The sequence below is a fragment of the Labrus mixtus genome, chromosome 5 (genome assembly GCF_963584025.1).
Source record: "Labrus mixtus chromosome 5, fLabMix1.1, whole genome shotgun sequence".
Classification (NCBI taxonomy): domain Eukaryota; kingdom Metazoa; phylum Chordata; class Actinopteri; order Labriformes; family Labridae; genus Labrus; species Labrus mixtus.
In genome coordinates, this window is record NC_083616.1 from 28,551,400 (window position 1) to 28,574,365 (window position 22,966).

The following is a 22,966-nucleotide window of genomic DNA, read 5'->3' on the forward strand; positions in this document are numbered from 1 at the left end:
CTTGCAAAGAAGTTTAGTTTTAATCTGATATTTTATGCTAACTCCATGATTGACGTATGCGGCTCCTGCAGTGCTGTGTGCGTCGGATAATCAGAGTAGAGGAGAAGTGGTGAGAGGACACGTTCCAAGTTCCGAGTCATTGATCTTTCCAAAAACTTTGAGTGTCGTGCTTCAAAACCGACAGAAGAATTTGTTCTGCCTTGGACTCGCCTCATCGACCTGCCGGATCTTCGCTGTTTTATCGACACGTTAAATGTACGATTTAGTTCGAGGAAAGGGCCAGACTTCCCTACCGCGCAGACCCCGGCTCCAAATGACGTCACCTGAGCAATATGTCGGCACCTGTTGCGGGGAGTTTTTGGCTTCAATTTTTTTTAATTAAGGGTAGTAGGTTGAGATGTGTTGTTCTTTTTTATATACAGTTAATGGTAGCATAAAAAGTAAGTAAGTGACGCTTGTCTACTCCCCATTGTTCTTGACAGTTCTTGGCTTTGTGTGTGTGTGTGTGTGTGTGTGTGTGTGTGTGTGTGTGTGTGTGTGTGTGTGTGTGTGTGTGTGTGTGTGTGTGTGTGTGTGTGTGTGTGTGTGTGTGTGTGTGTAGGATCCTGTCAGGGAACCCTCTGCACTGTTCCTGTGAGAACATGTGGATCAAGCTGTGGTTAGGAGAGGAAGCAGACACTCAGGAGCTGCGCTGCATCGAGGATGGAGGAGGCCGCAAGCTGCTGTCCAGACTGACTTTACCTAACTGTGGTAAGGACACACACACACACACACACACACACACAGTGTGGAGGACTCAGACACACGTGCAATGGAAGGACCTGGAAAATACATTCTCAAGCTGTAACAGAGTGAAAAGTGCTGAAGGGCCGGGAGGAAAACAATAATCCTGCTGATTTCCTCTACAAATTTCATCCTAAATCTCTGTTATGATTGTGTGTGTGTGTGTGTGTGTGTGTGTGTGTGTGCTCTCATGTGTTGTGCATGTGTCCCACACATCTGTTTTTTATGTAAGTGCTTTGCTAGCTTAAGTGTAGGATATTGGCTTTATGAAAGTTTTTATTACAATTGCAAACATTGTAAGCGTTTTGTCAGTTCTCAGGGGAGGTTGAACAACGGCAGAGATTTAAGTCCGTTTCAAATAAACAAAAGAAGGACGACATTGTATGCATTAACCAAAGCCACTGCAGTAATCACTTATATCTGATATAAGACCTGCTGGTATGTGAACCTCCACCGCCTACAGCAGAGAAGCAGCGCACACTGTATTTCACTAACACAGGGCTTTGCTTAGCTCTGTATATTGTAATTTCCCCAGACACCGAGCAGAGGAAAAAGCTACAATTTCTTACACATGAGCAAGCAAACAAATGACCAAATGAACGCAAGGATGCACACTCAGATCTTTGCTTTTAAAGAGGGGCTCAAATAGTAATTTGTTTTTTATGCCACTGAGCCTAAAAAGGTGGACGTTATCGCCGTGCTGCGGGGATTCTTCTTCTCTTGTGATGCAGATAGAGGAGAGCTACATGCGATACAAACACTAAAGGTTTTTGTGTTAGAATCTATTGGTCATTGTAGAAGCACAGAGATATGACACTGAGAGGTGCTCAAACACAGATGACATCATGGAGTGTTAAAGATGCTGAGTGGAGGAAACTCCCTTCATGTACCATCATGTACCACAGTGAAATGAAGTGTTATAAAGACCATCTGCACTGTGTCCTGTAGCACCTGTGACCTGCTGTCATGCAGCACATTTAATTTCCTTTTCCTCTTAAAGGTCCCATATTATGATTTTTCTGGTTTTATATGCCCTTTAGTGTGTTTTCCAAGTGTCCTGTGCATGTCAGTGCAAGTCTGCGGAAACGTGGCTTCTCCTACGTCCTCCTGTTAGCTGTAGCATTAGCTGCATGTAACGCTCGGTTCTAGCCCCCCTCGATAAAAATTTGTCAGTCCGACGTCATTGTCAGTGTGAGATCTCTGATCTAAGCCCATTGGCTTGTTGTGGCAAGCCCTGCAGCTCGTGTTGACATTTCCGAGAAGCGTGCTGAGCAACTGACCAATAACGACAGAGCGGATCGGCAGACCAATCAGAACAGACTTGGCCCACGTGGGGTCTAACAGTGTGGGCTCAACAGAGTGTAGCTGACGGACTCAGAGCGTAGAGGGAGCAAGGAGGAGCAGTACATGAAAACAGACACTTTTTTCGGACATTAGCTATTGTGAACGTACAAAAGTAGGTCCATAGATTAAATATACGAACCCCAAAAAGGGCAGAATATGGGCTCTTTAATCATCAGTAAGGAAGTAGGTAGTGAGGCATTCTTCCTAGACTTACGCAGAGCTGCATTAAAACTATCTCTTTAATGACAGATGGACATTTTTTTTTCCACATTTCTAATTATCTACAAACTGTTGCTTGCTTATTTAAGATGCAATAAATAGAAATCTAAAGTTCCCATAAATATAACTGGCTGCAAACCTCATAATAAATATGTGGTCACATTGAGTATGATCCAAAATGATAACATGCAATTTTGTGTATGTGACAAATACCCGGATGTATGTTAGATCAGCCAGATTTGTTAAGTATGAAACGGGAGCAAACTACTCATATTAAACCGCCCCACAATGCATTGCTGCTCTCAGACTGTCCAATCGCAGAGCCTGCTAGCGGCTTTAAATAAAAGCTCTGTGATTAAATAAATGATACATGTTACAGAATAACATTAAAATGACTTTGTAGTTGTGTACGTAATGAACGTTTGAATATTGTTGAATTCTATTAACAGACCGAGGGTCGGGTTAGCTTGATGCTAGGTCAACAAACGGAGCCCAGACTGGAAGTACGTCATGTGACCTGTATTTTTGTCTGTTGCTAACATCATACTAATGGCTGGGTTAGCGTGCAGTATGTAAGAGGCTGTAGTAGGTAGTACTGTATGTGGTTTTGGACACAGCTGTTGTGTTGTGATAGTTTTGAATGAATTTGTGACACCAGGATTCTTTTTATTGACAATGCTTTTTTTTTTTCCGGCAAAGAACAAGGACAGACAAAAAACCTCCGTGTAGACTTTCCAGAGCGCTCCAAATCCTACATTGATAAAATAAAAATACAGCACATATGTGACCTTAACTTGCCGTGCACATCCAGCCGGCTGCAGGATGTAAAAAACTTTTAGTAAAAGTAACTGAAACATTGCGGTTAACAAAAACATACATTAAAAAACATGATAAATAAGAGGAATCAATGAAAATAAAAATGTAGGAGGAAACAATCGACATCCACATCCAGTGGAAAAAATGACTACATAGAAATAACAAAGAAAACAGAGGCTGCATACTACTTCATGAGTTTTTCTGCAGTCCTATAAAACAAACAAGTTCAAGGTTACTTTGTGTAATTGTAAAATGAAAGATGCATGTACAGATTTGACCTTGGTACAGGTGCATAGAGTTTGTTTTTTTTGTACCATAATGATCAAGCTAACCAGCAGGCTAACCTCGCTGTCAGTCCTACACAGACCACAAACCTTTCTATTTTTTATCGGAGTGTTTGTCAAGCTGGGGTTCATAAAAGTCCGCAGATAATTGACCCTGAATGATTCCCTCGTTCTTCTTCTCCGTCTTGCTTCTTGTGTGAACTCCTCTGTCTGGGACGCACTTCGTTTCGCTAACAGGCTCGTGTTACAGCGTGAGCCGCCTGTGAGCGCCGCGGCCTGACCTGCTGCGTGATGCTCTGCAGACAAACCTCTTCACTCCCAGCCTGGATTTGTAGTTTTTTTTTTCAGGAGCGCTAATCTGGCTAAAATTGACTTTCAGTTATGATTTACAGCTCCAGCTTGACCGAAGTAAGCAAATGAATCACAGATTGTTTCTGCCTTTGGGGCAATCAACGCAGTCAGATCCATTTTGTTAGTGAAAGCAGAGGAATCTTCACATCTCATTTATAACATGAAACACAATAATAGCATTCAGAAAAGCTTTAAAGACCTCCAATTGAAATGTAATCCAATTTTTCCCTTGCTATGCGGAAACACAAATCTCAAAGTATTTTGCCGTCTCTGTTGTTGACAGAGCAGCTGATCGGATCATAAATAGCTCCGGGCATTGTTGGGGACGGACGAACAATAAGTCAGCTAGCGGCAAGCTAACAATGTCATTGATAAGTATTGATCCGTCCCCTCTGCCTCCCTTCCATTAGCGCCAGTTATTTTTGGCATTAGCACAGTTACAGCAGGGCCCCCTGGAGAGGTGGGCGGGGGACCCCCCCTGGCAGAGAGAAATATGAGGAGGAGGACATGGAGCAGCAGGGGTGCCAAACGATGCCCCGGGGCGATCAGTGATACACCAAAAGACCTCTCAGTCCGCACCGACTGCTGCCCTTTTGCTTTTTTCTGTCACGTCTTCTGGCCGTCTCTTTAGCCTCAGCCTCTCCCGGGCTCTCTCTCACTCTTTTATTGCAAATTTTCCACGCGTCTGTGTGCTCGCTTGTATGACTTGTCTGTCCCTCTCTCTGTCTGGACATGACATATGAGGAGGGCACAAAGCAGAGGAAGTGCCCGATGATGCCCTCAGGCTGACACTGATCCCCCACATATGCCTCTGTTTCTCTCTCTGGACTGTTTCCTGCTGCGGCTCGTCTCCCAAAGGCCGGCTGACCGTTCACACTGCTCGAACTTTACCGAGCTTTAGTGGAAGTAACTGCAGTCCCGTGCTTATGCAACATGAAGAGAAAGACACTTTAGCCTTTTACTTTCACGGATTGCGTCTACACTTCAGAAATTAGGAAAGTATCCTTCAGCCTTCGGCGCCGCCCATCGTTTGAAACGACCGCAGATGGGGCAGCGATAGCCTAGCGGTTATGACGCACGCCCCCTCATCAAGGGCTGTAGTCCTCATCGCAGCGGTCGTTGGTTCCAATCCCACCATGGCCCTTTGCTGCATGTCATTCCCCCCTCTGCTCTCTGCTCCCAACATTTCCTGTAAGGTCATTATAGAAGCACAAAGATATGACACTGAGAGGGGCTCAAACACAGATGACATCATCTTAACGATGCTGAGTGGAGAAAACGAAAAAAACAAAGCCCAAAAAAATAACTTGGAAAAAAAGATGGCCACAGCCAGACTTGAGAAGTTTTATAGCAGTCATTAACAATAACACAGCTGTGCATTAGAATAAGAACAAGTGAGTAAGAGAACAAGAAATAAATGAAACATAAAATAAACATATGGAAGAGTTTAATTAAGGAATAATCTGTTTTACAGTATTTACAGATGTCAAGAGTTTTTCAGGCTTTGGGGTTTGAAGCGTGCAGATTTAAAAAAAAGTATTGTTAAAGTACGTCTCTGAAATGTTAAACCCGAACCTTTCCGGTGCAAAATTAACTTTTTGAATCATGACATTTAGCCAAAATGAAAAGATGGATGATGCGGTTTTGTTCTGCGCTGTCGAACTTCATAAAAACAAAACGGCTTCACCGCCTGTAAAACGACGAACTCGAGGCGTACAAAGGCGACAAACTCTTAACCCGACACAAGGCTCCGTCGAGCTTCCTGCTGGGAGATCATCACCGTGCTCTTCAGAAACAATGGCTGACTATTTAAACTGTCTGTGGTCACATCAGAGCCCTGCAGTCTGTCTCTTATCTGTATCTCTTTCTCTCTCTCTGCTCACCTGGGATGACTGTCTATCAGGCTTTATGCCCCATTGTCATCCAATTATCACATCCTGTTCTTTTTTTTTTTGTTGGAGTGTGTAAGCTCGTCATATACGGGAATATCCTTGACAGTAGGTGTGAACCTGCTTACCGGTCGGTGCTGCATTACTTTCTGTGCTCTCTCAGTGAGTTAAAGTCAGGTGCAGGACGTAGGCAGGCTCCAGCACTATGTGGCGGTAAAGAGGCCAGATGGTTCCTCCTGTGTCTGTGGGCAGAAAAGTTATTCACATGTGAGAATCCCCTATGGAGGCTGAGACAAAGTCAGCTGTGAGATAACAAAGAATTCAACAACAAGCGACAGGAGAAAGAAAATCAGTCAAAGTGACAGACACGTCAGGTTCAGGTGTTGCTGCCATGTTGTTTAGCAAAGTTGTTGTAAGGCCTATAGTGCTCATCCCGTCCACCCACACGCTCTGTTCTCAAAAACATCTTTGTGCACCTGAAAAAGCAAAAACACATAATGAGCATAACAAGTCAACAACGATGTCCTTGACGTGCAAACATTTTCTCGCCTTTCCTCTGCCGTGACCATTTCATTTTCAAAGTTGTCCCGCCAACCTGAAGTCTGACTGAGTCTCGTCCAAATTGGCCTGCAACGTCGGCGGTGTGGTTTGTGTCGTATGAAGCAGCAGTGACCTGTGTAGCCAATTTAGCTTGTCAACATGTGTGTGTATGTGTAAGCATCCAAATAGTCCAGTAAGCAACGTTAGCACCAGCGCTAGTTTGGTTATGGGTGCCATAGTGCTACCTAAAAAAAGGAGAACCGAGGGGGGAAATTTAACCAAACCAAAAAAAAAGAATACTAAGGAGGACTCAAGCGGTAACCTCCAGCCAATGCTGAAGTGCTAAATCCTGCAGGTCGTCGCTTGAGTCTGGCTCCAGGAACACGGGAAGTCACAAACACACACAACAGGCAAAGAAGCCGTTTTTACAGCATAAATTAACATGTTTACAGCCTGGTAGAAAAAAAAGAAATAGGTCTGATTAGTTATTGTTATCACTGGTACACACTGTACGGGGGGTGACATTTTTGAAAACGACTCTGTTTTGATTTTGAAAACGTTTGGTGTTATCCAAGGAAAAACGTGTTTGAATATCAAGGTACACTACCTCGCCATAAAAACTGAAATGTTGCCCAAACTGATCAGAGCGTCAGAGTCAGAGCAGCTGAAACTTGACTGACAACAGGCAGGAAATCAATAATCCATAACACAACTTTGGTTTTGCTGCCTGTCATGCCTTCCATCTAAATCCCGAGCAGAAATAATTTAGCAAATCCCTTTCATGATACATTGACAGTCTCCACTGTGCTCCAACAACAGAAAAAATACAGAGGCGACCTCGCAGATGGATTTTCTGTAGTGTCACCGTCTCGCACTTTTCATTCTCTCTCTCCCCGTTGTGTATGTGGTTGAAAAATCTCTCTCTCTCTCTCTCTCTCTCTCCTTCTTTCGCCTCTCGTCACAAATCGGCACGTCTCTTTGGTGAAAGGCTGGAGCCTCGCTTGATGAATTGAAACTTCTGTAAACATCAATGTGAACGTGCCTTTTGTGGTCTATTGCAAGAGCGGATCACAATGACGCCTCCTACAATGACATTGAAGTATGCTGCAGCCGGAGAGCAGAGGATGTTTTCCTTTTAAATATGAGCTGTGAGAATCTATTCAGCAGCACATCGTGGGGGGGGGGGGGGGGGGGGGGGGGGGCACGTACACCCAATGCTGTACCTGTTATTCTCAGTCCATTCACAGCACATGCTCCTGCTGAATGGAGGCAATCTGGGTTCAAGGAGTCAAAGAAAGTGAAGGACTGGCATGTGCTCAGTGCTTAGTGATGTATTCAATTCAATCGTTTCGGTTCCATTGGATGAGGTTTTTCTACGATTAACAATTTGATCCATCCTTAGAAGTCATTGATTACCTTAAAAGCAAGTCATATTGTGACATTAAGGAATACATCTGACAAAGTAAAGGACGTCAGAGAATTAAACTGTTAGTGTAGAGAAACAAAATGAAAGAAGGGCAGAACAGGCCGATGGATTTCACATTTAAAGGAAATGTAAAATAAGGTTAAAAAAAATCTGCTAATTCACTGATTAAACTTTTTGTGTTTTTGTAATGATCGACTGTTCTGAGCTGTCTGAATAAAATAAGAAGACAGGATCTAAAGGGCGTAATTCACATTATGAAAAATCAAAAAAAGAAGACACACACACCCTAAGTGGGCGCTGGATCAAAAAAAAAAAACCATGAATAGGTAAGGAAATCAAATACAAGATCCGCACACTAAGAAGCTCCCGTTTGAAGGATTTTTTAAGTGACGGTTCTTCCTGAGAAGTCTTGGGAAGAGCATGTTGCAACAGCAATGAAAATATGGAGGTGTTAATATGTGGTCCTGCATCTGATCCCCGGTGAACTCACAGGTCACGTGCTCCTGTCATGACCATCAGATCATCGATGTTATAAACACAATCTGAGTCACTCTGGTCATTCCAAAGTCTAGATTAGTTATTGTAAACAAATATATATCTTTTGCATCCATTCAACTGAGGGTGCAGAAATAAAAAATGAGGGTGCAATTCAAATTCAAACAACTTTATTAATCCCAAAAAAACAGAAAGACAAGTTGACATAAATGCAACCTTTTGAACCCTCTTAGAACGGGGGTCTGCTCCTTCACTCAGCTGCGCACATTTAAAGCTGTGGATGGAGGTCTGAGTGTGATGGCCAAGGCTTAAACCGACCTTTGAAGCAGTCAGATGAAGCTCAAGCTGCAGCTCCCCTCAGGTTAACAGGAGGGTCATGAAGCAGATAGGAATTTTGTTTGACATAAAGAAAAGCAAATGGACTTAGAAACTCTGATTTATAGTTAATATGCACTCTGCAATTGTTGTTTCTTCATCCCACTTCTTATCGTTATCACATTCGCAGTTATTGTAATATTTTAGGCCTTCTTATTACTAGTAAGAGGACATTTAGGCCGGTTTAACTCCCCCCCCCCCCTCGCAGGCTTCCCTACATTTGTCTCGTTGATGCACTTAAATCGTGCTGTTGGCTGTTTCTCTGCAGACACTTCAGTGCCAGTCGTTTCCAGATGTTTACAACTGTCTGCAGGTGCATGGCTGCAGCGGTGCCAAACACTAAAAAACATGTGCGATAGTGAAAATCTTTCCTGGTAATAAATGACTCACATGTTGACAGAAGAGAGCGTGCCCCGTCTGCTACGGTAATTACGGTAGAATTCCTCCCCAGTCCTACTTGTTGATTCATCGGAGCAGCTGAGGGATTACGATCACACAGGATGTCATGGATGGTTTGACTATCAAAGCAGCGCTCGGAAATAATTGAACATGGAGATAATTTTAGCCTACTGACGGTGGGGTCACGACAACTGCACTCAGTCCCCCCCCCCCCCCCCCCCCAAAGTTTCGCTCCGACTCCCGGTGCTCTGTGTGGTGACGCTTTGTGTCAGCATGTGTGAAGAAAGCTGATTTACTGAAAGCCCGTTAAGATATGTGCCTCTGATACAGCTGCTCGCCTGCCACCACTGAAATGACTGTTTTTTTTGTGTCTCGCGGTGATTGAGTGGGTTGCCGTAGTGATAAGTGGGTTGCCCTGGTGATAAGCATTCTGCCGACGGACAGAAGAGGTGGAAGAGGAGGAGGAGGAGGAGGAGGAGGAGAGGGTTCGATAAGAAATCTGTCCAGTTTTATCTGCAGTGGCTGTCGACACCCATCTCCTCTCTTTGTCCTCGTCTTCTTCTCTTCTTTTTTTTGTTTATGTTTCTTCCAGTTTAATTCTCCGCTTTTCCTCTCTTCCCTTTTGTCTCGTCTTCTTTTCTTCTCTGTTTAATTTCCTACTTAACATTCTTCGCTTCTTCTCACATTTGCCCAATTTTCTTTTTGTTCACACCCTTTGTCTCTTATTGTCCCTGTCTCTCTTTTTTCTTCTCACCTTCTCACCTTCTCTGCTCTTTGTTCTCTTTTTCCTCTTCTCATTTGTCTTCTCGTGTTCTTTTCATTTTTGTTTCTATCTTAGTTGAACTCTCGCCCTCGTCTTCTTGTTCTCGGCTTGTCTTCTTTTCTCCTCAGTTTGTTCTCGTCTTCTTGACTCTTTGCACCAGGACATCTCTATGTTTTAACCTTCTTTTGTCCTCTTGTTCTTGTCTCTTCTTATTGTTCCTTTTTTCCATTTTCTTCTCACCTTCTCTTCTTTTTGTGATTTTCTTTCTCCTCATCTTATTCTCATATATTTTTTATTCTCTCATCTCATCTTTTCTGGGTTAGGCTTCTCATATTATTTTTCTTCTCTTCTTTTGGTTCTTTTTTTCATCTGTTGCTTTGGTGGCCTCCCCGTTTCTTTCCCTTTGGCACTATCTCTCTTTCTCTTCTTATCCATCTTTCGGTTTTACATTTTTTTTTTGGCTGCTCGTTTTGAGTGCTCAGCTTTGTCTTTATTCTTAGTTTTTAATCATTTGAGTTGTTTTCTGGTTTGAAACCCAAAAAAGCCCGAAAAAATAATTGTGTTGTAAAACTTAAAACACCAAATCATTAACAAAAAAGATTCAAACACAAAAGACACACAACCATCTTCCAAAGAGAAACCGTCTGAGTCAGCATGCCATGCTCAACTTTTCCGTTCTTTACGTCTCTTCTCGTCCTCGCCTCTATACCCGTCTTCACCTCTTTTCTTTTAAATTCATGTCTTCTTTTGTCTTCTTTCTCTTCTCTTCGCTTTCTTGTTCTATTCTTCAGTTCACCACCGTTATAGGACACGAGGATGGCAGGTGTCTGATTGGTCATACTCAGGTCTCCTCGTGGTCAGCATTGTACACAATCATATAAAAACATCTCACACACACACACACACACACACACACACACACACACACAGAGTCAGCAGTGTCTTTTTGCTTGGACAGAGGCTTCAGACTGTGTCCAATCAATCCCGGCTGAAGACATGCACTAGTAATCAGTGTAACCATCGCTGTGTTTGAACTCTGTCGCTGTGTCTCTGTTTGATTGGGGTGAGTGTGCTTAAATGAAAGCAGGAGAGAAAGTAAGGGGGGGAGAGCGGGAGATTGAATTCGAGGTCTCTCTTTGTGAGTCTGCTCAGTGGTAGTGGGTGTGTGTTTGCCTGTTCTTCCACTCTTATTGTCGAGGTTGTTACGTGCCTTGTGTTTTGAACGAAAGGACAAGAGTCCGCCATGAATCCTAAGTTTTGCTTCCTTCCTTTTTCTCCTCCCTCCCTCCCTCCCTCCCACCTCTCTCTACCTCTGCCTCCTTTTCCTCCTGCCTCTCTCCTCCTTCCCTCTCCCTGGTTGTATGTAGAGGTTCCCATGGCAACGTTGAACCCATCCAAAGTGACATTAATGGAGGGGAAGAGCGTGGACCTGTACTGTACGACCTCTGGGGTGCCCTCACCTGAGCTGATATGGAATATGGCGCTGGTCTCCTATTGTGAGGTCAGAACACGCACACACACACACATGCACGCCACACACAATAAATCCTTTTTCACTCTTGCCCTCCTGAAATGTTTTTGAACATTTCAGAACAGCCTGACCCCTGAAATCATCCTGAGTTGCTCTTTCACACATGTCCCTCACGGTGGGAGATTTTCCCTGTTAGATGGGGGATGGGGGATGGGGGATGGTTCTTGGGGTGCAGAGCATGAAAATAAGATGTTCATGTACAGCAACAGAATCTACACTGATGGTAAGGCAGGTAATATTCAGGAATATTCTTCACGTTATTTGTCCCCACACAGAGCAGTAAATTAACAACAGTGCAGGTAGACGAAACATTTTAAACCTAAAATATAAAGTGTCAATTTAAATACAACTTAAAGCTTAAACTTAACTTAAAAATACAAAATCTAAAAAGAGTAGATATAAGTGGACAGTGATCGGACTAACAGATGTAAACAGAACTGTGCAGTATTGACTCACCTCGACTTCTTGCAGAAATGTTACCAGGGTGCTAGCAGGAAAAAGTTTGGATACATTTTGAGTCAGAAATTCTGCCATTTGCAGGCGCCAGTAGTGTAGTGGTTAGTGCACATGCCCCGTGTACGGAGGCCATAGTCCTCCAAGCGGGTGGCCCAAATTTGAATCATAACTGGGGGCTACCTTCACCGCATGTCATCCCCCACTCTCTCCTGATTTCTAGACTATATCCACTGTCCTATGTCTACAACAAAGGCCCAAAAAGCCCCAAAATACAAAAGGTACAATCACAATCCTCAAATATATTAACTGAACAGAGATAGATTGATGGATACTTTATTCAGATTTCCTGGTGGAAAACAACAATGGATTTCTCAACGCAATAATCCTGCAAATACAAACAAATAACCACAACAAGTGTAAAGACTCGTATAATAACAAGCTGTGTCTTTCAATGTGTAGCACTGTGCCAGGGGTTTCTGAAAAAGGGCAGTGTGTTGAAAAAACTCCTGATCTATGTCAATGTGTTTAATCCCTCAGATCGAGACGTCAGGACAGATTTCGGTGCTGCGACTCTCCAACCTGTCCTCTCTGGACCACAACAGCAAGATCAGCTGCACGGCTGAGAACATCGTCGGAGAGAAAGAGTCCGCGCTGCTGCTGGATATTCTTTGTACGTCTCTAATTCAGTGTGTTTTGTGTGTGTGTGTGTGTGTGTGTGTGTGTGTGTGTGTGTGTGTGTGTGTGTGTGTGTGTGTGTGTGTGTGTGTGTGTCAAAGTGTTATCGGTGTGGTGAAGTCTCCTTTTAATCAGTGTTTTTGCATGCTTCACTAGTTCTACCTCTGAATTGCTCTTTTGCTTTTTTTTTTTTTTGTGTGTGTTTTCTGTTTTAATCTCCCGTTGGTGCCTTTAAACTCTCTTTTCTTTCTTTTTTACACTCAGTTCCTCCCAAGATCACGAAGCTGAGTGATGCGATCCCCGACCATAACTGGTGCATCCCCTTCAGCGTGGCAGGTACGAGAGAGAAATCAACACATTAAACCCTTCAGTGATACTTTTCTGGATTTTCTAGAGAGGTATCAGCATGACCACATCCATATTAATAAATCAAAGAAATGTCTTTATAAGGCGGCTGTGCCTCAGTCATATCCGGGAAGGTCAGGGGTTCAATCCCCCAGCTACCTGCAGCCACATGTCCGATGTGTCCTTGGGATAGACACTTCACCTTAACGATGACAAATCAAATCAACAGACTCTCTTTCTTTGTCTTTCCAGGAAACCCAGAGCCGACGCTGCAGTGGTTTCGGAACGGAGAAAAGGTGACGGAGGGGCTCTTCATCATGACTCTGATCCATGACGTCACAGAGAGAGAGTACCACGGCTGCCTGCAGCTGGACAACCCCACGCACCTCAACAACGGCCGCTACTCACTCCAGGCTACAAACAAATACGGGACAGACCAGAAAGAGGTGGAAGCTCACTTCATGAAACAGCCCCTGGATGGTGAGGAGTCAGATGTTTTGAGAAATCGGGAATCTTAGCTGTATAGACGAGTGCTGAGAATCATTTATTCAGTAAGCTCAACATATCAAGGCAACACCTAATGAAATATTCTTTTTGTTTTGTATTTTCCAATGCGCAGGAACTGAGAAGGAACCGACTTATTATGGTGAGTGAAACATGATCCTAACTGCTAATGTCACGCTGTCAGTGTCTTCAGATCAGTGTTTTTTTTTCTGTTCAATATCTCATCATTTCATCCTCCTCCATTGAGACAAATCACATTTTAGAAATATTTCTCTTTCTCTTTTGTCCCTCAAGTTGCTGAGGGTGCGTTACATACCTACACATCCTTCAGCTAGACATTAGGCTTGTTGTTCTGTCTTTTGTGGCACCCATGCTGTTGTGATTCTCTTATAATATTGCTTTTTTTCTTTTTTACATTGCGCATGTCAAATACATGTTTTTTTTTATTTTTGAAAAACAAAAAAAACAGGCATGACTGACGACATCATTTCCTGACGTGCATGCTGCAGAATTGACTGTTTTGACATGTTTGAAAGCTAATGTTTCTCTGCTGTCTCTTTCTCCAACACCTCATCCCTCCTGCAGATTTCATAACAGGTACTGCAAAGACTTTTATTTGCTTGCTTTTCAAAACTCAGTTAAATGACAAATAACTCAGCCCCCATCTCCAACTGACGTACTGTTGCTACTTCTGCTACACACACCAACTTAGCTGCTTATTGTTGACAAAGAAGCAGCTGGCAGGGCGACTTCATTACACCAGTATGCTTCTGTGACAGGCATGACGTTACAGGAGAATAAAGTACCACCTTGAACTGACAATGTAAAAGGGGCTAAAACCAGCTGAAACACTCCTAGATCCTATATTTCAGACAGTGGTCGACAAATATAGTCTTTCCATTCAAATCCAGCCACCTAACTTTTTTTTTGATCTCTGGCAGATTTAATCTGTTGGAGCTAATTTTCTAGCTAATCTTTAGCTAGCTCCTTATGTCCTTCTCCCCATCGGACTTATTTGAAATAAGAAGCATTTATAAATTGTCTCACGTCTGATTTGATACCACAAACAAGATTTTATGCAGAAACTCTGAGACTAAAACTACAGCTGGTTGAAAGTCAGTGGAAGATGGAAAAAAAAAGAAGGGCATGATCTTGCAACGCAGTGCGGAGCTTATAAGCGCTAATATTAGAACTCAGATAATAATAATCCGGTTTGGTAACTGCTCGAGCACTTTTGGAACATGAGAGAAAAGACTTTGAGGATGTGAGAGTTTAAAACTCCTTCCAAATTGGACAGATAAGCTAAAGTTAGTCTGAACTCTTAAATAGAAGAATGTTAAAAAAAAACCTTCATGCATTGATGGAAAACAAAGTGACTCTTTTACATAATCTGTAAAATAATGTGGTGTGAAAAAGTACTGGTCTTTATATTGATGCTGATAGACTGAAGCCCAATTCACAATCCTTCATCTTGTGCAGAATTCAAATTATCTGCTTCGGGTTTGTGGACAGCTGTGATTGGACATTTGCTCTTTCCAACAATCACTTTACAAATTGGTACAAACGAACCACCTGGCGCTTCATTCACCTTCTGAACACGCTGTTCAACATCAGCACACTGTATGTTTGTAGCAGCCGTCATTTGTCTTTAACAGTCTTTGCATTTAAGAAATTCAGTGAGATCAGGGCGCCGGATGGCCTAGCGGTTATGTCCCGCACTGTGGTCCTCGTCGCAGACGCCTTGGGTTCGAGTCCGACCTCGGCCCTTTACTGCACGTCACCCCCCCTCACTCCCCCCCCCCAATGTCAGCTGTCCTTTCTGATAAAAGCAAAAAATATCCAAGAAAAAGTGAGATCATGTCCAGTAATTTGGGCTTGATTTGACCTCATTTGACCTTTTCAGTTGTGATAAAAGATGTGAGTGGGTTTGAATATTTTCTGTTCACCGTCATTATCATAATCATCATTTTTGGGACGTTGGTGTAGGATTATGTTGTCATTTCCTTTGTTTAATAAATCCTTAAAACTGATCGACTTGGATATGATTTGAGTACAAAGGAGTCACAGTTGCGAGCCCACTTAGACTCTCATTTTCGCATTTTCCAGTCTGTGCTCGCTAGAAAGTGGATGTGATTTCAACACTCGCCTTCTCTCTGTCACTTCCTCTGTATTTATTTTCCTCTCTCTCTCTCTCTCTCTCCTCATCAACAGAGGAGACTCCTTTAGACCTTCCCAAAGACAGAGTCGCTGTAAGTCCTCTGCAGCTATTTCTCTGCTGATTGCCTCTGTCACTTGTTCCTGGTTTGTTTACGATTTCATTTGTGTCACCTGTCTAGAAAACAACTTGTCAGGGTCTGTTTTTTTTTTCATGTTACAAGTAATTGAATGAACCCATGACAACACAAGAAAATCTGCCTGGGGATTTACACCTTCTTGTGTTTTCCCATGCCAGCCTCTTCTGGTAGGAGGTTTATAAATCGTGTTTTTCTCATCGTTCAGGTGTACGTGGTGTTGGGCATCGCTGCTGTCGCCTTGACCTGTTTCATTCTCATGTGTGTCGTTCTCAAGTTCGGACGGAACTCCAAGTTTGGCATCAAAGGTAAGACTCTCTAAACTTCTGTCTGCGCCCATTTCCTCCTCCATCCTATGGGGGAGAACATGCCTAACCACTACAGAATTAATCCACAATACATACATAGAGTTCATGGCTGTTTGTGAGTTACTATCAAAGATTTGTGACATGGATGGCTTCATGGATACACCAAAAAAACCAAAAAAAACATTTTAGATTAATTTCACAAAAACAGCGAAATGAAAAAGTGGCATCACTAAAATAAAGGAGTTTTCTTGTGCTATTAAACATTAGCCCATTTTAGACTGCTGCTGCAAGCCGCGAACGTTCCACCTTCAATCTGAATGTGGTGGAGGTGTAATGTGGGGACGAAGTGATCCCCCCTCTGTGCCGTCTTCGGGGGTAGTAACAGAGGTGTCACAGAGGCGAGACAGTTTCAGTGCAGCGCTGTGTGTAGTGTGCATGCAGAGTCTGAAAATGGCTAATAACACAAGTCAAAGGTGATGAGAAAAGTCCATCCTCTCCATCTTCTGCCTGCTCCACTTTTCAGAAAATGTGTGCTCAAACAGGCCGTTTGGAGATTTTCCCTTCATGACATCACAAAGGGCAGTAGCCCCTCCCCCAGGTTGGTGACACTCCCACAGCTAGGTGTTTGTTCTGCCCTCTGAGCCTGCCTTCTCACCGTAAACAATAGGACATGGAGCGAGAAAGACAGACACCCGAGCCTCTTCCAGAGAGGGGGCGTGGTCAGACACAGCTCATTTACATATTTAAAGGTACAGACACAGAAACAGCCTGTTCTGAGCAGGGCTGAAATAGAGGGGTTTATAGACATGATCAAATACAGGATCAGAGTGGATTTAGAACAAGACACTTCACAGACATGTTTTGAGGAGCTCTGAGACTTATTTAAACTGGTTGAAGAGGAGGAGAATATGTGACCTTTAACATCCTCTTAAAAGCATCCAATTAGAGCAGCTTGCTAAGTTTCAGCTCTTTTTCAAATTCTTACATTTTCCCCAGAAGGTGTGAAGAAAGCAGACCTCAAATAGACTGGTAGATAATAAAACAACAGTGTTTGAGTCTGCGTGTTGGACATAGAAGACCATCCAAAACGTGCTTACAAGAAGAGATGAGGAGATAAATGTCAATGACTCATAGACTCAGATATATATATATAAATGCATACAGTATATAGCCAACACTGTGACTCTTCTAATATTACATACAAACCATGTTGTATCCATGAATCCACCCTGCTCTCAGGTGGACACGGCGGCCGTCTTAAGGAGGTTTCTTTGGGTTTGATGCTGCTGGTGAATAACATGCATGTTGACTCGTTAACTCTTCTGTCGAGTTGATCTAAAACTTCTGTCGCAGCCGTTGTGGAAGACCTCCTTATTCCCACATGCACACGCGTGTCACCATGTATCTTAACCTGCCACTGATTTGATCTGATAACACAGTGTGACTTCTGCAATGGCTTTACAGTGTGACTAAACTATTGTCTTCTGTTGTCATGCCAACGTAGTTGTCTTCGTCTCGCTCATATTGATGCTTTGTGTACTAACGGTAACAACCTGAACAACACTCACTTCCTTACCTCTCTCTACACACATCACCATGTTTCTGCAGTTATTTTAAAAGTCTATAAACGTTCAGTTTGCAGCTGAAATCCCGTAATCAGATGTGGACACCTGTCATTTATTCCTGCTTGCACTTTTATTTGTTGTAAAGTGATTCAAGTTGAGTAAAACTCAGGTAAAACTCAAAGGTAAAATATTTGCTTCCCGGCTTTTCAATTCAGTCGACTGAAGCTGAGTTCAGCGTGGTTACAGAGTGCAGGAGTCATGATAAGAGAGCAATACAAACTCAACTCTCGGAGGAAATCATTCTCAGCTCTTTAAGATAGTGTTGTTTTTGGAAGAAATAAACTTGAGACCATTAGCATTTAATGCAGCGCTTCGCTGAAGGTTCACATTTGACATTCAAATGACCCGAAAAAAATGAATTTAAATGAGGAAAGCATTTTTTAAAGTGTGCCTGTGCATGCATACGAGACTCTGAGTTGCACTGTAGAAGTGCAGTGTTTTGACATTGATTGATTGATGGCCTCTAGAGAGGAAGGGAGAAAGACAGATGGAGCAGCTACTATATGCATTGTGTGTTTGTGTGTTTGTTTTTATGGTCGTGTGTGTGTGTGTGTGTGTGTGTGTGTGTGTGTGTGTGTGTGTGTGTGTGTGTGTGTGTGTGTCTTATTGGTTTCTTCTTTCTCCCGTAGAGGTGAATGAGTTTGCTCTGAAGGAAGTGATCCCTCTAATGCATCTTAGCATCCCATGTCTCTATTTGTGTGTGTGTGTGTGTGTGTGTGTGTGTGTGTGTGTGTGTGTGTGTGTGTGTGTGTGTGTGTGTGTGTGTGTGTGTGTGTGTATTCCTTTAAATCTAAGCACTTTTGCACATGTGTGCTCTTCCACCCTTCTTTAGGATGTTGGGTTATATTACCTCATTGCCCTTCTGATTGTTCCCCTCGAGCTTTCATCCTCTCCTCTTCCTTCATTTGACTTCCTCTCGCCGCGCAGTCGCGTCCCCGAGCTCCACATACATCCAGATGTGTGTTCCCTGCAGCGTGTTGACGTTGGGATGAGCGTGTGGAGGAGAGAGAGAGAGAGAGATCAAGAGATAGTTAGTGAGGGAGGTGGCGTCAATATGAGCAACAGAGAGTGAGCTGGAGAGATAAATGACTTTGAGTAATTCACAGAAACAGTGGCTCCTACATAACCTGCTGTGTGTTTGGAGCTTCAGCATGTTTTGATAAAGCGGACTGATGATCAAAGTTCATCTTCATGCAAACGCAGAAACCAGAAAGCGAATCCAATTCAAACACCACGTGCACATGGCAATGTTTTCCTTTTTCTTAATCATTGAAATGTGCTCGCAGACGCACATCACCGCCCCCGCTTTAACGCAGTCAGCGCTGACGACGACGACGATAATGATGATGATGATGATGATGATGATGATGAATCTGCGATCAGAAAGTGTGAAGCGAGCGCGTCATGGCATATTGAACAGGTGTCCATGAGAAAAGTTGAAGTCGCCTCACTGACTCGGGAATGAGTCCCCGTCAGTCTCTCTCTCTCTCTCTCTCTCTCTGAGAGTCGAGTCAAAGAAGCTGGAGCTGTTAGCTACATTATTTATATTGACTGCATTATTCTGCTCCTCTCATCAATAAACATGGGCAACATTTGGTGCACTGTGTCTTGCTGCTTCTTGACACACAGAGACAGGACAACTTTTTTTGATACTGTACACGGTTACTGTGTGTTTGAAAGCACAGTGATATTGTTTAGAGAGGGAGTAATGTGCTGTGTTGTTGGGTGGCTGTGGCTCAGTGGTAGAGTCAATCGTCTCTCAACTGGAAGGTTGGAGGTTTGATCCCCTGCTCCAATAGCAACATGTCTGCTCGCTTACAAAACGGCGACAAAAACGTCTCCTCCTTCCTTTAACTCTCTGATCCAGGTCTACACTCCCTCCCGCCCACTACGCTCTGCCAATGAAAGGCGTCTGATCCAACCTTCACAACAGGGTCCTAAGACGCTGACTAGACTCTTCTCCTCTGTCGCCCCCCGGTGGTGGAATGAACTTCCAAACTCCATTGGCTCTGCAGAGTCCCTCTGCACCTTTAAGAAAAAGCTAAAGACCCAGCTCTTTCATGAATACCTACTAACTTAATGATGATGGTCTCCATATTATTGATGATGATGATGGTAATGACGATGGTTTTTGTTTGATAACGACGACTTATAAGATGGTTTCTATACTGATTAGAGCTCTCAAGAACTGCCCTCAATGTTGTGCTTTACCTCTGGTCACTTCCTGTCAGCACCTGTGTGTCCAATCAGACTCAAAGCTGATCGTTTGCTCTTACTGACATTGTTCCCTTTCTTCTAGATCCTTGCTTGTGTTGTTCTTACTCTCTGATGTACGTCGCTTTGGATAAAAGAGTCTGCTAAGTGAATTGTAGAATGTCTGATGTGTCCTTGGGCAAGACACTTATCCCCAAGTTGCTCCCACTGCTTTTTGGGCAGCGTATGAATGGGATTAGTTAATACTGATGGTCACTTTACACAGGAGTCTCTGAATGTGTAGGTGTGACCTGCGGTGTAAAAGCGCTTTGAGTGGCCAGGAGACTTGAAAAGCGCTATACAAGCTCAAGTCCGTTTACCATTAGGCTCTTTATGACCACTTGGAGGACTTGGAAAGAGCTTTACAACCAGATATGATCACCTTGATACTTTTCTTGAACATTTAAGCTGAAACCTTTTTACAAATTTACTAGACGCTGAGTATCATTAGCATTTCTTCTAACTAGCATCTTTCCCCTCAGTTTTTTTTGTTTTTGGTCTCCACCACCACCCGAGGAAATGATCCGACAGCTTTTAGCTCCGAATGCTCCACTTTGTTCACCAGGCAGCAAAGTCACGCACTGATGCTAATGACGCTATCACTGATGCTAATGACGCTATCACTGATGCTAATGACGGTATCACTGATGCTAATGTTGCTAATGCTAGCTGAGAGAGTGAAATGGAATCGGTCAAGTTGCAAAACAAAGACAATGAGTCAAACATTCAAGTTTTAGGGGGGATACTTCATCCTCCTCAGGTGGTCATTATTAGTGTTTAACTAGGATCTGAGATTGCCCTTTTCCAACACACCAGTCAGGTGGAGCTTTCCCCCTTTCAGCCACTTTTTACTGCAGTAAAAAACAAGTTTGGGTCACAAATCCTTAGAACTGAATTGTGACTTCAATTTTGTTGTCTTGAATATTTTTAACGTGTTTTACTAAAAACTGCTGTTCAGTCCCTCTGAACAAACCACAGATGTTGCAGTGAAATATTTGTCGTCCAACCCGAGCGTGTCGGAGAGACCTCTCAGGATATACACATGTTGCTTTAATTCAAGATTTATAAAGCGCCTTTCAAGAAACCCGAGGACACATTGCAGCCAGAAAGCAGACCATTTGTTAGCTGCTTAAAAATGTCAGTGTGAGATTTAGGTGGAAATTTCTCTCCCACTTTCAGTCGGGGGTCCATCGGAAACGTTTAACATCAAAGATGCTCGGAAACGAGGCTAAACCTACTCGATCAATACAGAATACCGTTCACAAAGAGAGAGGGAGAGAGAGAGAGCAAATACTATTTGGTGAAATAAGTCTGAAAGAGGGAAGTCGCTGCACCTTCTGAGTCCAGAATACAACAAGAAAGCTCCATGAAATTTGATTCTTTTGCCAGAATTTGTCGCACAAGGAAGAAAGACTTTAAAGTGAAATACTTACAATATGTAGATGTTGGGGTGCTGGACTTGGATGGCCTAGTAGAAGATTGTTTATTTAGGGAGAGTAATTGAAATGTATATTCACTTTGTAAGCGAGCTCAAAGCTTGAATTATACGTGGGCTGCAAAAAGAAGAAGAAAAAGCAGAAGATTTGGAGAAAAATAAATCACGATAACTAGCAGCCTGGCTGAAAGCCTACCAGCTCCCACAAAATTACACATAAGTACCCTCCCAAAGTGACTGCAGACTCCTGAAAGAGACGGTGCATCAGGCGGTGCCGGCAGAGAGGGGAGGAGGATGCAGCAGCAGCAGCAGCGTCTGTATGTTTTCATGCCCTCGAAGCACCTGTAGGGAGGAAAACGTCAACACGAACCTGAGTTCTGACGCAGGAAACAAGACGGAAATGTCAAGAGAGAGGGGGGGAAAAAAAAAAAAGATTGAAATAGAAACAGGAAATGTGAAGTGGAAGAAAGTGAGAGACAGATGGAGGAGGAGAAGAGAGCAAATGCTAAAAATGACATTTGACAAGAAGCATGAGTGGGGGGGAAAAATAGAGAAAAAGTCAGCAAGAAGAAGAAGAAGAAGAAGAAGAAGAAGAAGAAGAAGAAGAAGACGCCTTCGACAGGAAGCAGAGAACGGTGAAGAGGAGGAGAAAAACTGAGAGAAAAAGAGAGACGGGAGGAGAGAGTCCTGTCTTGTTCACTTATCAATGATTCATCATTAGTGCAGGTTTCAGTTTTCACCTTGTTTGGTGGAGTTACACGCCTCCATCTCTCTCTCTCTCTCTCTCTCTCTCTCTCATGTACACAAAGCTCCTCACTGCTGATCGATCGATATGACACCCTCAAGGTCAGCAGAGCTCTATTCTAGGCCCGAGGCACTTCTGAGCATGCCCGGCAGATCCACCATCACCTCCTCCTCCTCCTCCTCTTCGTCTTCCTCTCCCTGCAGAATTTCAGCTTTCGCCTCCAGCTTTTGAGGTTTTTGACGAAATACTCCTCGCCCACTAGACTTTTTCAGTGGACAAGAAAAACTGAATGAGTTGCATCAACTATGACAAAAAAAATCTCTGATTCTGCATTTAGACCTGGGCTGTGTATCAAACCTGAATACTTCTCTGGTCCCAGAGTCAGTCATGTTGTTCTTTCACAATGTGTGATGTTAATGTTCTTTGATCAACTTATTCCTGTTCATAATCATAACACTGATGGTTGTAGGGAAGTCTGGGTTGACTTACTGTAGGATGTGTAGGAGGAGCAGGATGTCCTTTTCAGGGGTGCATGTGTGAAAGAGACTCATGATTTGTCTTCTTTAATTGAACTCATTTCATAGTCCTGATATTAAAATCTGGACTGACATGTCATTTTGGTATCGGCATATATGGAAAAGTTCAAACTCTACCTATCTGTAAAGTCGATAGACGTCTTTGAGATACTCCTCTGTGTTTCAGTGTTTGTGTTTAGTCCTGTGAGTAAGTGTGAACAGCAGCAGAACATCATCCCTCGTGCATTGTAACCAAACATAAATAAGACCTTATTTAAAAGTCAGTCGGTTGGGGAGTTGACATGATGCTTGCCACGCTAAAACTGTAAGTCTTTACACAGATGTTTCCATAGCAACGGTAACAGCGTGCTCTTAGTTCAGCCGGTTATATGAGGTGAGCGGCCTGAAGCTGTGAGTCTCTCTGAAGCTCTGCAGCTGAACTGGAGAGGAGGAAATGTTACAAATAGAAGTATTTAGATATGATGGACGGATTGTTGAGTCTGATGAATCATCCAAAACCCTTCATTCAAGTGAATGATGCGTTTATGTTTCTTAAACTTATTTTTAAATAATTTAATTTGTAGCACCCCCTTCTTCCC

The 22,966-nt window shown here is 43.2% G+C and overlaps 1 protein-coding gene and 1 long non-coding RNA gene across 2 annotated transcripts in view; one reads left to right on the forward strand and one right to left on the reverse strand.

The window, feature by feature from the left end:
* The window catches only part of ntrk2a (neurotrophic tyrosine kinase, receptor, type 2a), a 97,877-nt gene that overhangs the window by 7,654 nt on the left and 67,257 nt on the right, over nucleotides 1-22,966 (forward strand). The window contains exons 5-11 of the mRNA XM_061038897.1: nucleotides 602-750; nucleotides 11,052-11,185; nucleotides 12,209-12,341; nucleotides 12,611-12,682; nucleotides 12,944-13,162; nucleotides 15,341-15,444; nucleotides 15,695-15,794. Of these exons, the coding sequence (XP_060894880.1) occupies nucleotides 602-750; nucleotides 11,052-11,185; nucleotides 12,209-12,341; nucleotides 12,611-12,682; nucleotides 12,944-13,162; nucleotides 15,341-15,444; nucleotides 15,695-15,794 (911 nt within the window). The remainder of the gene's footprint in view (nucleotides 1-601; nucleotides 751-11,051; nucleotides 11,186-12,208; nucleotides 12,342-12,610; nucleotides 12,683-12,943; nucleotides 13,163-15,340; nucleotides 15,445-15,694; nucleotides 15,795-22,966) is intronic.
* Nucleotides 18,133-19,992, reverse strand: LOC132974676 (uncharacterized). Its single transcript, XR_009673139.1, has 2 exons — nucleotides 19,419-19,992; nucleotides 18,133-19,206 (listed from the first exon to the last, which is right to left on the reverse strand). It is a non-coding gene; the product is annotated as an uncharacterized LOC132974676 (long non-coding RNA).